The following is a 14284-nucleotide window of genomic DNA, read 5'->3' on the forward strand; positions in this document are numbered from 1 at the left end:
ATAAATGATGGATTGTATTGCCCAGTTCCATTGCTTAATAATTTCCAAACTATAGATTATTTATAACCAAGACCATGGTGCTTTCTGGACATTTAAGAATAAACATTTCATCTTATGATTTCAACATCATTTAAGAGTGACTTAAATAATCTTCAGACCACAATGAAACCACTGAAATTGCCTCTTCAACAAATGATGCTGGGAAAACTGGAAATCTGTATGCAACAAAATGAAATTAAACCCCTATCTCTCACCATGCACAAAACTCAACTCAAAGTGGATCAAGGACCTAGGAATAAAACCAGAGACTCTGTGTCTAATAGAAGAAAAAGTAGGTCCTAATCTTCATCATGTGGGATTAGGCCCCAACTTCCTTAATAAGACTCCTATAGCACAAGAATTAAAACCAAGAATCAATAAATGGGATGGACTCAAACTAAAAAGTTTCTTCTCAGCAAAAGAGACAATCTGTGGGATGAACAGAGAGCCTATATCTTGGGAGCAAATGGTTACCCCTCACACATCAGATAGAGCACTAATCTCTAGGGCATATAAAGAACTCAAAAAGCTAAACACCACAAAACAAATAACCCAATTGATAAATGGGCCAAGGTCATTAACAGACACTTCTCAGAAGATGATATTCAATCAATCAACAAATATATAAAAAAAAATGTTCATCATCTCTAGAAACTAGAGAAATGCAAATCAAAACTACTCTAAGATATCATTTCACTCCAGTTAGAATGGCAACTATTATGAAGACAAACTATAATAAGTATTGGTGAGGATGTGGGGGAAAAGGCACACTCATTTATTGCTGGTGGGACTGCAAATTGGTGCAGCCAATCTGGAAAGCAGTGTGGAGATTCCTTGGAAAATTTGCAATGGAAATGTCATTTGACCCAGGTATCCCTCTCCTCAGTCTATACCCAAAGGACTTAAAAACAGCAAACTACAGGAACACAGCAACATCCATGTTTATAGCATCCCAATTCACAATAGTTAAACTGTGGAACCCACCTAGATGCCCATCAATAAAATAGAATAAAATCATGGCATTTGCAGGTAAATGGATGGCATTGGAGAAAATAATGCTAAGTGAATTTATCCAATCCCAAATAAACAAATGGCTAATGTTTTCTCTGATATTAGGTGACTGACTCATAGTGGGGTAGGGAGAGGGACCATGGGAGGAATAGATGAACTCTAAATAGGGCAGAGAGGTGAGAGGGAAAGGGAGGGGGCAGGGGGTTAGCAATGACAGTGGAATGTGGTGGACATCATTATCCATAGGACATGTATGAAGACATGAATTGGTCTCAACATACTTTATATACAAACAGAGATACAAAAAAAATATGTTCTCTATATGTAATACGAATTGTGATGCATTCTTCTGTCATGTATTTAAAAAATAAAATCAATTAAAAAAAGAAACCACTGAAATTAATACTCAATTAACATCCATGTAGTGATATGTATCTTCTCCTCTCTCAGAGATAAGGGCTGTTCTCTGAAAGGGCATGCTTTCCTTTTCAGAAGGTGGAGCTGTCTCATGGAGACCTCAGTCTGTGTTGAATGGAGGTGCCGTTCTGGTGTCACACACTCACCAGTGGATAGGAGCAGAAAGAGCATCCGTCTTCTCTGGGCTGCAGCTTTCAGGAAAACTGGTCAGTTTGCTTCCTTATCGTTTTCCATTTCTTCTCCTGAGAAACAAAGGATTATTAGGCTTAAGGAGATGGGAAAGCCACAAGATGGAATGGGTTCATTTCCCTAAATTATTTGGTAGAAAAGGTGCTTACCCAATGGACACACCCAGAGCAGGCAGCTCCCCTCCTCTCTGTGTATCTCCCTCTCTACCATCTGGTCGCTTTCCTTCCATGAAGTTCAACACATTCCCTGCCAGATGCCTGGGGCACTTTAATGAAGCACTGGTCCAGGCCACCCAACTCTGTCCAATGGAGACTCCTTGCATTCTGCCCTTCCTCCCATAGAACCCTAACCCCCATTCCTGCCCTAGAAGGTTGGGGTGGGAAGGTGGAGGTGGAGGAGAACTGATATTTGGGTGATCATTATGTCTAAGGGATTATCTTCCCCCACTCAACTTTCACACTCATTGAGTGAACTTCTTGTAGACAAGGAACCACAAGCCATTCATCCCAGCTCTATCCTAATCTACAACAACAACTGCCAGCATCTTTATAAATATGACTAGCAACCCTACTAGACTTCTATCCAACATGGCAGGGTGGTTCTTGAAGAACTTTCTTTTGTTGGGCAGATAGAAGTCTAGTAGGGTTGTCTTAGTTCCCCTAAACCTGCTAAGGCCAGAGGTCAGTCTTGGCAGTTGAGAAACCATCAAAACTGAGGTGGCCATTCTCTCACTGACTTATTATTCATATCAAGCAAGTCCGTCCATGTTCAGTCAGCGGTTTAATAAGGATGTGGAATAAGCAGCTGAAGATTTAGGGGAAAAGTGATTTCCTGAAAAATCCAATCATTGAACAGCAAACTGGACTAGTAGAGGGGAATTGTCCAGACCTTACGAAGATGCTGGCCATTGGCATTGTAGATTAGGATAGAGCTGATATTTTTAAGATATCCCAGATTTCCTTCCTACCTGCACTGAAAGGTGTCGGTCCTAATCTCAAGGACAGTAGACCAGAGCTCTGATGACCTGACATGGTTGAACAAGAAGAGATTAATTGCAAGAAAGACCTTAGAGGAACTTTGGGAAGGGAAGACACTCAGCAACAGGTCAATGACACTAAGTGGAAAGACTGATGAGTACACAAACCTCTGCTATCAGGTCTCATAAGGGACTAAAGCTGATGTCTGGCACATAACAAATGCTAAATGTGTGAATGTTATATGAGTGAATATATAAGTAATGAGGGGGTGATGAGTGAATGGATTAGTAAAAAAATAAAATAAATTAAAAAAAAACAGGTTGAATCCTTAGCTTTCTTGTTATGAACTTGGCAGGAGGTGGAAGGGAAATATTCTGATCAAACTAATGCTCCTTGCTCAAATATTTGTAAATGCAGCCAGTGGTATAAACCTGTAATCTCAAAGCCTCTAGAAGCCCAGGCAGAAGAATTGCAAGTTCAGCAAATTAGAGAAGCCGTAAGTGACATAGTTAGACTCTGTTTCAAAATTAAAAAAATAAAAATAAAAAGGGCCAGGGAGGTGGCTCATTGGTAAAGCACACCTGGCTTTGATTCCCAATACCATAACCCCCTCAAGAATCACCCTGCAGTGCAGGGGAATAATAGTGAGGCACTGATGTGCTTAAAATTGCAACAGTGGAGGAGGAAAAAGGAGAGTGTCTTGTAGGATCTCAAGTTACCTGGACTCAAGTTTAACAGTTGAGACCTAAGACATAAAGCAGGCAAAGAAAACCTAATGTTAACCTCAAAGAGATGAAAGAAAGAAAAAATTTTGGAGAAAACATAAAAATATGAGATTTGAAGTTAAATAAAAACCTATCTATGCCAGGCATGGTGGTACACACCTATAATCCCAGCCACTCAGGAGGCCAAAGCAGGAGAATCCAAGTTCAAGGCCAGACTGGGAAACTCAGCAAGACCCTGTCTTAGAATAAAATAAACAGGACTCAGATAAAACTCAGCAGTAGAGTGCTTGCCTAGCATGCAGGAGGCCCTGGGTTCAATCCCCAGTACCTGGAGGGAAAGGGGCACCAATTTCTAATTCAGTGCCTACCCTATTCTCACCTTCTCAACTCTTTTTATTTTAAATATTTTTTCAAGTTGCAGTTGGACAACAATACCTTTATTTATTTATTTGTTTGTTTATTTTTATGCGGTGCTGAGGATCGAACCCATTTTCTCTCAAGTGCTAGTCGATCCCTCTACCACTGAGTCACAACCCCAGCCTCATCACCTTCTCAACTCTTACTTTGTAAATACTGTTATGCATCTGTGTATTGATATTGTACTCCTTTTTCCCACTGTGAACATTCAATATTTCAACGCAATTGGGTGGTAAATGAAATGCCCTGTGACTTTCTATTATCAACAGCTGTCTTTCAGAAGGAATCTGTGTTCCCACAACTATTTAAAGTAATTTCTGAAACGTAGCCAATCACTGAACAACTGGAAGATGGCTGTAGATATTTGTCTTTATTTTAGAAAATGGAAATTTGGGCTAAAGGTATGATGTATTGGTTTTAGAGGGAAAACACAAGTAAAAGAGTGAATATTTTATTTAAAAGAAAAAAATATAAAAATTTTAATATTTGTTTTTTGGTTTTCGGTGGACACAACAACTTTATTTTATTTTTATGTGGTGCTGAGGATCGAACCCAGTGCCCCGCTCATGCCAGGCAAGCGTGCTACCGCTTGAGCCACATCCCCAGCACAGTAAATAGGATTTTTAGAGGTATTTTTAATCTTTTTTGATAATAAGAACTTAAAATATCATTGACAATTGCTGCAGGCAATGTTTTAGTCAGCTTTTTCACTGCTGCAACCCAAAGATCTGACAAGAACAATTTCAGAGGAGGAAAAGTTTATTTGGCACTCAGACTTTCAAAGAACTCAGTCTAGAAGACAGCTGGAAAATAGCCTAATTCTGTCCCCCCAGAGGATGGTAAGTGGAGGCCTGCCAGACCCATGCCCTCCACAGAGGCTAAAGGGAGCAGGCTCACTCCTTTCTTTAGGAATCCTTTTGTAACAGTGGAGACTTCCATTGTTCTTAAGAGAAAGAACATCTAGAAAAAGCTTCAGTGGCGGGATTCCAACATGGCAGCGGGCGCAGAGAGATCAAGTCTCTGACCTCTCCAGCTGTGTGGGCATAGGGAGTCATAAACAATCTAAATTCTGTTTTCTCAGGATCACTAGGCAATGCTAAGCTGATGTGGATCTGGGGCGAACAGTCTGGGCCTCTCAGAACACACACTGAGCCTAGATCGGCTGAATTCAAGCTCCAGTTCGCCTGCTTCCCGCAGACAAACAGCTGTGACTCAGCACTAATCCATCCAGCTGAAACAACTGGTCAGCCCTTCTGATCCCACGGAGGTAAATGCCTACCGAGCCTTCATAGATAGTGGCCACAGGTTTGAAACGGGGCTTGAGAGAGACAGTAAGGACCCACCCGTTGCATTGGTCACCCGGCAAAGGGAAACGAACTGTCGCCATTTGCAAGAGATACCACCATGGCAGAGAACTGACATCACCAGACTGCAGCAGAGGAGATAACTTCATTGAAACCTGCGGCTACAGGTGTGTAATTCCCTAGCCTTCCCTCTCCACAGGGGAAACCTTAAGGGCCCCTCCCAGCTCTCCCGTGAGAGCGATACCAGACCGAGGGAATCGGACGTGGCGCGGGACCCGAGGCGTGGAACTCCCAGCTACCACCAGTGCTGACAGCTGAGGTCTCTTGCACCAGCTACCAGGGGCGTGGCTAACGAAGGGCAAGTAAAATTCGCTGAGGATTCTCAGCCCCAAGCTCTACAAACTTAAGGTCTGAGGGAATGGCAAACAGGGAGAGTGTGCCCAGTCGTTCATGAAAACAGGGCTCCCTGGAGCAGCAGACCTGGCGTGTAGCCAGTATTGTGGTGAGCGGCACCAGTGAGAGGGGCCTGGCTAGAGGAAAAGTGGGGAAGTGACTAGACACAAGAGGAGGCCCTAGGCACTCAGGATTGGAGACTGGCCCAGTCTGGGAGGAGGAGCTGCTGCACAGTGATTGGTTCCCGCATATTGACAGGAGAAACTTTGCCTGGTGGGCACAGTGCCACCTACTGGAAGAGAAGTTAATCAAACTCTAAGACTGCATTTATTAGGTTTTTTTTTTCTCTTTTTTTTGATTTGGGTTTTTTATTTCATTTTCATTTTTCTTTCTCATTGTTTTTTTTTCAATTTTTTTTAAAATTTTTTTCTTCTAATTTTAATTTTTTATTATTATTTTTTAATTTTTTTTCTTTTTTATTTCCTATTTTTTTCTTCTTTGTCTTTTCATTTCTTTTCAATTTTCTTATTCCCCCTTCCTTGAATTCTACCTGCTTACTCTCATTCTCTTTAGTGACTTCTTCCCTTCCCTTCTAATACCTTTTCCTCCCAAGCATCAAATAAATTTATAGGAGTAAACAGTAACTCAGCAGTCAAACAGAAGTAACAAGAAGTAACAAGAAGTAACAAGAGCACCTTGAAAAAGCAAGGAAGAAAAGGAGTACAAACAATGCAGGACAGCCTAAATATTCAGGAGGACCTAGAGTCATCAGAAAAATGGTCATATAAAGAACTCAAGGAACACCTTAGACAGATGGAATGGAACCTTAAAGAGGATACGAGACAGCAAATTCAAGCAGCGAAAGAACACATTGAGAATGAATTACATAAACAGATAAAAGAAGAAGTTAAGCATATTTATCAGGAGATAGAGATTATAAAAAATAATCAAACAATAATTCTAGAAATGAAGGAAACGATAAACCAAATTAAAAACTCAATTGAGAGTATCACTAACAGAGTGGAGCAAGTAGAAGCCAGAACGTCAGATAATGAAGACAAAATATATCATCTTGAAAAGAGTCTAGCCAACTCAGAAATGCTGGTAAAAACTCATGAGAAAAACATCCAAGAGTTATGGGATAACATAAAAAAAAAACAAACTTACAAGTCATCGGGATAGAAGAAGGTACAGAGATTCAAACCAAGGGAATGAGTAACCTGCTGAATGAAATAATTACAGAAAACTTTCCAGAAATAAAAAATGAAACAGATATACAAATTGAGGATGCATACAGCACACCGAGCACACAAAATCACTGTAGACCAAAGCCAAGACACATTGTTATGAAGATATCCAATATACAGAACAAAGAGAAAATATTAAAAGCTATAAGAGAAAGGAGGCAGATTACATTCAGGGGTAAACCAATAAGGTTAACAATGGATTTTTCATCATAGATGCTGAAAGCAAGAAGGTCATGGAACAATGTATTTCAAACTCTGAAAGACAATGGATGCCAACCAAGAATTCTGTATCCAGCAAAATTAAGCTTCAGGTATGACAACGAAATAAAAATCTTTCATGATAAACAAAAGTTAAAAGAATTTGCAGCCAGAAAACCAGCATTGCAAAGCATTTTGAGCAAAACACTACATGAGGAAGAAATTAAAAACAATAACCAAAACCATCAGTGGGAAGTGCCTCGGTAAAGACAGAGGGCGAGGGGAAAGATAATCATGGAGAAACAAACTAAATTTTTTAAAAAAAGGATAAATAATCAAACATGGCTGGAAGTACAAACCATATATCAATAGTAACTCTAAATGTTAATGGCTTAAACTCTCCAATAAAGTGACATAGGCTGGTATCATGGATTAAAAAAAAATCCAACAATATGCTGCCTCCAGGAGACACATCTGATTGGAAAAGACATACACAGGCTGAAGGTGAAAGGATTTTATCATGCACACGGTCCTCGTAAGCAAGCAGGGGTGGCCATCCTCATATCGAATAAAATCGACTTCAAGACTAAGTTAATCAAAAGGGATAAGGAAGGACATTATATACTGTTAAAAGGAACCATTCACCAACAAGACATAACAATTATCAATATTTATGCAACAAATAATGGTGCTGCGATGTTCATAAAACAAATTCTCCTCAAGTTCAAGAATCAAATAGACCACAACACAATAATTATGGGTGACTTCAACACACCTCTCTCACCATAGGACAGATCCTCCAAACAAAAGTTCAATAAAGAAACTATAGAACTCAATACCACAATCAATAACCTAGACTTATCTGACATATATAGAATATATCAACCATCATCAAATGGATATACTTTTTTCTCAGCAGCACATGGATCCTTCTCAAAAATAGACCATATATTATGCCATAGGGTAACCCTCAGTAAATATAAAGGGGTGGAGATAATACCATGCATTTTATCTGATCATAATGGAATGAAACTGGAAATCAATGATAAAAGAAGGAAGGAAAAAGCCTACGTCACATGGAAAATGAACAATATGTTACTGAATGATCAATGGGTTACAGAAGACATAAAGGAGGAAATCAAAAAATTCTTAGATATAAATGAAAATACAGACACAACATATCAGAATCTATGGGACACAATGAAAGCAGTTTTAAGAGGGAAATTCATCGCCTGGAGGCCATTACTCAAAAAAACAAAAGACCAACAAATAAATGAGCTCACACTTCATCTCAAAGCCCTAGAAAAGGAAGAGCAAAACAACAGCAAATGTAACAGAAAGCAAGAAATAATTAAAATCAGAGCAGAAATCAATGAAATTGAAACAAAAGAAACTATTGAAAAAATTAACAAAACTAAAAGTTGGTTCTTCGAATAAATAAATAAGATTGACAGACCCTTAGCCATGCTAACAAAGAGAAGAAGAGAGAGAACTCAAATTACTAACATACGGGATGAAAAAGGCAATATCACAACAGATGCTAGAGAAATACAGAAGACAATAAGAAATTATTTTGAAAACCTATATTCCAATAAAATAGAAGATAGTGAAGACATCGATAAATTTCTTAAGTCATATTATTTGCCCAGACTGTGTCAGGAGGATACACACAATTTGAACAGACCAATATCAATGGATGAAATTGAAGAAGCAATCAAAAGACTACCGACCAAGAAAAGCCCAGGACCCGATGGGTATACAGCACAGTTTTACAAAACCTTCAAAGAAGAATTAATACCAATACTTTTCAAGTTATTTCAGGAAATAGAAAAAGAGGGAGCTCTGCCAAATTCATTCTATGAGGCCAACATCACCCTGATTCCAAAACCAGACAAAGACACCTCAAAGAAAGAAAATTACAGACCAATATCTCTAATGAACCTAGATGCAAAAATCCTCAATAAAATTCTGGCAAATCGAATACAAAAACACATCAAAAAAATTATGCACCATGATCAAGTAGGATTCATCCCTGGGATGCAGGGATGGTTCAATATATGGAAATCAATAAATGTTATTCACCATATCAATAGACTTAAAGATAAGAACCATATGATCATCTCGATAGATGCAGAGAAAGCATTCCACAAAGTAGAGCATTCCTTTATGTTCAAAACTTTAGAAAAACTAGGGATAACAGGAACTTATCTTGACATTGTAAAAGCTATCCATGCTAAGCCTCAGGCTAGCATCATTCTGAATGGAGAAAAGTTGAAGGCATTCCCTCTAAAATCTGGAACAAGACAGGGATGCCCTCTATCACCACTTCTATTCAACATAGTTCTCAAAACACTGGCCAGAGCAATTAGACAGACAAAAGAAATTAAAGGCATAAAAATAGGAAAAGAAGAACTTAAATTATCACTATTTGCAGAATACATGATTCTATACCTAGAAGATCCAAAAGGGTCTACAAAGAAACTACTAGAACTAATAAATGAATTCAGCAAAGTGGCAGGATATAAAATCAACATGCATAAATCAAAGGCATTTCTGTATATCAGCAACAAAACTTCTGAAACGGAAATGAGGAAAAACACTCCATTCACAATATCCTCAAAAAAAAAAAAAAAAATACTTGGGAATCAACCTAACAAAAGAGGTGAAAGATTTATACAATGAAAACTACAGAACCCTAAAGAGAGAAGCAGAAGAAGATCTTAGAAGATGGAAAAATATACCCTGTTCATGGATAGGCAGAACTAACATTATCAAAATGGCGATATTACCAAAAGTTCTCTATAGGTTTAATGCAATGACAATCAAAATCCCAACGGCATTTCTTATAGAAATAGATAAAGCAATCATGAAATTCATATGGAAAAATAAAAGACCCAGAATATCAAAAGCAATTCTAAGCAGGAAGTTTGAATCAGGCGGTATAGCGATACCAGATTTCAAACTGTACTACAGAGCAATAGTAACAAAAACAGCATGGTACTGGTACCAAAACAGGCAGGTGGACCAATGGTATAGAATAGAGGACACAGAGACTGATCCACAAAGTTACAACTATCTTATATTTTATAAAGGGGCTAAAAGCATGCAATGGAGGAAGGATAGCATCTTCAACAAATGGTGCTGGGAAAACTGGAAATCCATATGCAACAAAATGAAACTGAATCCCTTTCTCTCGCCATGCACAAAAGTTAACTCAAAATGGATCAAGGAGCTTGATATCAAATCAGAGACTATGCACCTGATAGAAGAAAAAGTTGGCTATGATCTACATACTGTGGGGTCGGGCTCCAAATTCCTCAATAGGACACCCATAGCGCAAGAGTTAACAACTAGAATCAACAAATGGGACTTACTCAAACTAAAAAGTTTTTTCTCGGCAAGAGAAACAATAAGAGAGGTAAATAGGGAGCCTACATCCTGGGAACAAATTTTTACTCCTCACACTTCTGATAGAGCCCTAATATCCAGAGTATACAAAGAACTCAAAAAATTAGACAATAAGATAACAAATAACCCAATCAACAAATGGGCCAAGGACCTGAACAGACACTTCTCAGAGGAGGATATACAATCAATCAACAAGTACATGAAAAAATGCTCACCATCGCTAGTAGTCAGAGAAATGCAAATCAAAACCACCCTAAGATACCATCTCACTCCAGTAAGATTGGCAGCCACTATGAAGTCAAACAACAACAAGTGCTGGTGAGGATGTGGAGAAAAGGGTACACTTGTACATTGCTGGTGGGACTGCAAATTGGTGCGGCCAATTTGGAAAGCAGTATGGAGATTCCTGGGAAAGCTGGGAATGGAACCACCATTTGACCCTGCTATTGCCCTTCTCGGACTATTCCCTGAAGACCTTAAAAGAGCATGCTACAGGGATACTGCCACATCGATGTTCATAGCAGCACAATTCACAATAGCTAGACTGTGGAACCAACCCAGATGCCCTTCAATAGATGAATGGATAAAAAAAAAAACGTGGCATTTATACACCATGGAATATTACGCAGCACTAAAAAATGACAAAATCATGGAATTTGCAGGGAAATGGATGGCACTAGAGCAGATTATGCTTCGTGAGGCTAGCCAATCCCTAAAAAACAAATATCAAATGTCTTCTTTGATATAATGAGAGCAACTATGAACAGAGCAGGGAGGAAGAGCAGGAAGAAAAGATTAACATTAAACAGAGACACGAGATGGGAGGGAAAGCGAGAGAAAAGGGAAATTGCATGGAAATGGAGGGAGACCCTCATTGCTATACAAAATTACATATAAGAGATTGTGAGGGGAATGGGAAAATAAACAAGGAGAGAAATGAATTACAGTAGATGGGGTAGAGAGAGAAGATGTGAGGGAAGGGGAGGGGGGATAGTAGGGGATAGGAAAGGCAGCAGAATACAACAATTACTAATAGGGCATTATGTAAAATTGTGGATGTGTAACCGACATGATTCTGCAATCTGCATTTGGGGTAAAATTGGGAGTTCATAACCCACTTCAATCTAATGTATGAAATATGATATGTCAAGAACCTTGTAATGTTGTGAACAACCAGTAAAAAAGAAAGAGAAAAACAAACAAACAAAAAATACCCAAAGAACTCAGTCTATAGATGGCTGACTCCATTGTCTGGCCTAGGTGAGGCAGAGAATCATGGCGGGAAGGTAGGGAGGAGGGAATTGGCTCAGGTCACGATGATCAGCAAGGAGAGAGAGAGAGAGAGAGAGAGAGAGAGAGAGAGAGAGAGAGAGAGAGAGAGAGAGAGAGAGAAAGCACTCCACTCTCTAGGGACAAAATATACACTCCAAAGGCACATTCTCAATCACCCCCCTCCTCCAGGTTCACCCTACCTCCCTACAGTTACCACCCAATTAATCCCTATCAGGGATTTTATAATGCTTGATTGGGTTAAGACTCTCATAATCCAATCATTTCATCTCTAAACTTTCTTGCAGTGTTCAGCACATAAGCTTTAGGGGGATACCACATATCTAAACCATAATAGGCAGTTTACGTCAGGTTATATTGTCATAGTATTTTTAGAAATTTACTTTAACATCTGACTTCCAAATGCCACCACTCTGAATCTAGATCTTGCTATGGGCACGGTCAGATCAGCGCTCTAGAGTACCTCTAGATGGCAGTGTCTCATTAAAATTATAACCAAAGGCTCTACAGCATTCTATTTTCATTTTGTCAAATGAATCCTATGGCATCAAAGTGCCAGGTATGTACCCTTTGTCTATTTAATTTAATTTCTCAGCAGACTGAAAATAAAAGCAGGTTCTATCTAACCAGGAAGGTCAAAATGGAATGGCTGCTTGCTTTGAGCCCAGATGGACAAGCTGTCAGTAGTTTATTCGACTTCAAGGAATTCTCCAAGTCAGTCTGCACATACTTGGACTCACCCAGTTCTGAATTTAGTTCTCTTTGTGTTTTTTTCTTTGCAATAAAATCTGTATGTCCATTGTCAAGGCGCTATTTGTCTTTGGCTACTCAAGACAGATTTTAATTTTGGTGGATACTCTAAAAAACTACATTGTTGTACTGAAAATTATAGATAGATAGATAGATAGATAGATAGATAGATAGATAGATAGATCATAAGACACCAAAGAAATGTGAATTTGAATCTGTGTGACCTCTAACTAGTTACTTAACCTTTCTTGGTTTGGTTTCTTCCTCATTAGTAAAATGGAGATAATATCTAACTTAAAATAATCTAGGTAATAATTGCTGACATGATGCATATAAAGCAATCGTGGTCTCTAATACACTAGAGCTGAAGGACAGCTATTCTTTTGTTTCTTTCTGAGATTTGGTGTGAGGTCAGACAAGTTGCCACCGAAGAACTTAATTTACCCAGCAGCTTAGAGTGTTCCTCCCTTCTCTCCAGTGTTTCCCCTGTTACATAGCAATCTCCGTTTATTCTTCAGGAACCACCTCTACTTTTTCTGTTGAAGAATTTCCCAAACCCAATAATCAAGCTGAGTTTTCCATTTCCCTTGCTCCAACCAAACTGCTGATGCTTCCATCACAACCTTGTCTTGTCATATTGTCATTTATCTGCACTGCACCTTCCGGTGGACTAAGAACTTCCCAAGGTCCTATTTAGAATGACATATATTTCATGCTTGTGTAATTATATCAAAATTGATTCTGTTGTCATGTATAACTAAAATCAACCAACTGAAAAGAGAGAGAGAGAGAGAGAGAGAGAGAGAGAGAGAAAGAGAGAGAGAGAGAGAGAAGCTTCATTTTAGTCAACTTTGCCTTCTCGGTGCATAACACATAGTAGGTTCTCAGTGAAGAATGACCTGCATTGGACCTCACCTTGACTGCATTTCCAATCTCATGATTCCCACAGTCCTTTCTGAGTACGTTGTGAAATCAATGTGCTCTGCACTTTTCCCTGGATGGTGTAGGAGCTGCTCTTTGATTTGGGGCCAGTAGGAATTACTATTGGGAAGATGGCCCTGCTGAAAACAGTAACCCTTGTACTCTATTTTCCCCCTTGATTTCCTTTTTCAAACTCCCTTTGTCTTATCAGGCTAACAAGGACTTAAGCTAGGTTTCTGTGCCACTAAATGCTCCTGCCAAAGATAAGGCAAGAGGAAACAAAATAGCCTGGATAGATTTCTGGCATTGTAGATAATTAAAAATTTTTATGTTATGATTGAAATTTGGCAATCAAAGGACAGAGAAGAAATGCAGGGCAGGGAGAAAGAAAAAAGAAAAGGAAAGGAAGAAAGAAAGTCTTTATTAAAACACTACCAAAAATAATGTGTTTTTCTAAAAAACAAAAAGTAATTAAAAAAATACAAATGTTAAGTGACTTTTTGGAGACCAAAGGGAAGTATAACTGTTTTAATTTCTAGGTTTGTTTTTGCCGCTTTACTTTTCAATAGAAAGTAATATGTTTTGCTTGTTAAAATTCAATCATTCTAGCTAAATAAACAGTCGCTACCTTCCTATATTCAAATAAGCTCTTTAGTTACCCTTTTATAAACTGACTGAGATGATAATTGCTTCCTGGGCTTCATACCTGTTCTGAAACTCAGATCCACTATTTGGCGGGATGGGTGATACTGCAGTACATCTCTGCCAAAATCTAACAGTTGTTCAGAGATCACGGAGAAGCCTCTTATGTCTAAAGGGTTTGAAAAAGTCATTCCTTCAATGAAATTTTAAAAATTGGGGTTTGTTATCAAATGGAAATGAAAATTTAAGAGTAGGATAAAAAGACACAATGAGCCTCAGCACATAAGGTGCTGCTAGTACACAGGGGCTCTTGACCAACTCTCTTCATTCCTGCTGGAAGATTACTCACTGCAGAC

At 38.8% G+C, this 14284-nt stretch overlaps 1 protein-coding gene across 1 annotated transcript in view; it reads right to left on the reverse strand.

Moving 5' to 3' along the window:
- Positions 1–1687: 1687 nt before the first annotated feature.
- The window catches only part of LOC144255054 (rho GTPase-activating protein 7-like), a 238208-nt gene continuing 225611 nt past the window's right edge, over positions 1688–14284 (reverse strand). The window contains exon 3 of the mRNA XM_077799093.1: positions 1688–1709. Coding sequence (XP_077655219.1) covers positions 1688–1709 — 22 coding nt within the window. The remainder of the gene's footprint in view (positions 1710–14284) is intronic.

This window comes from Urocitellus parryii, chromosome 5, assembly GCF_045843805.1.
Source record: "Urocitellus parryii isolate mUroPar1 chromosome 5, mUroPar1.hap1, whole genome shotgun sequence".
NCBI lineage: Eukaryota > Metazoa > Chordata > Mammalia > Rodentia > Sciuridae > Urocitellus > Urocitellus parryii.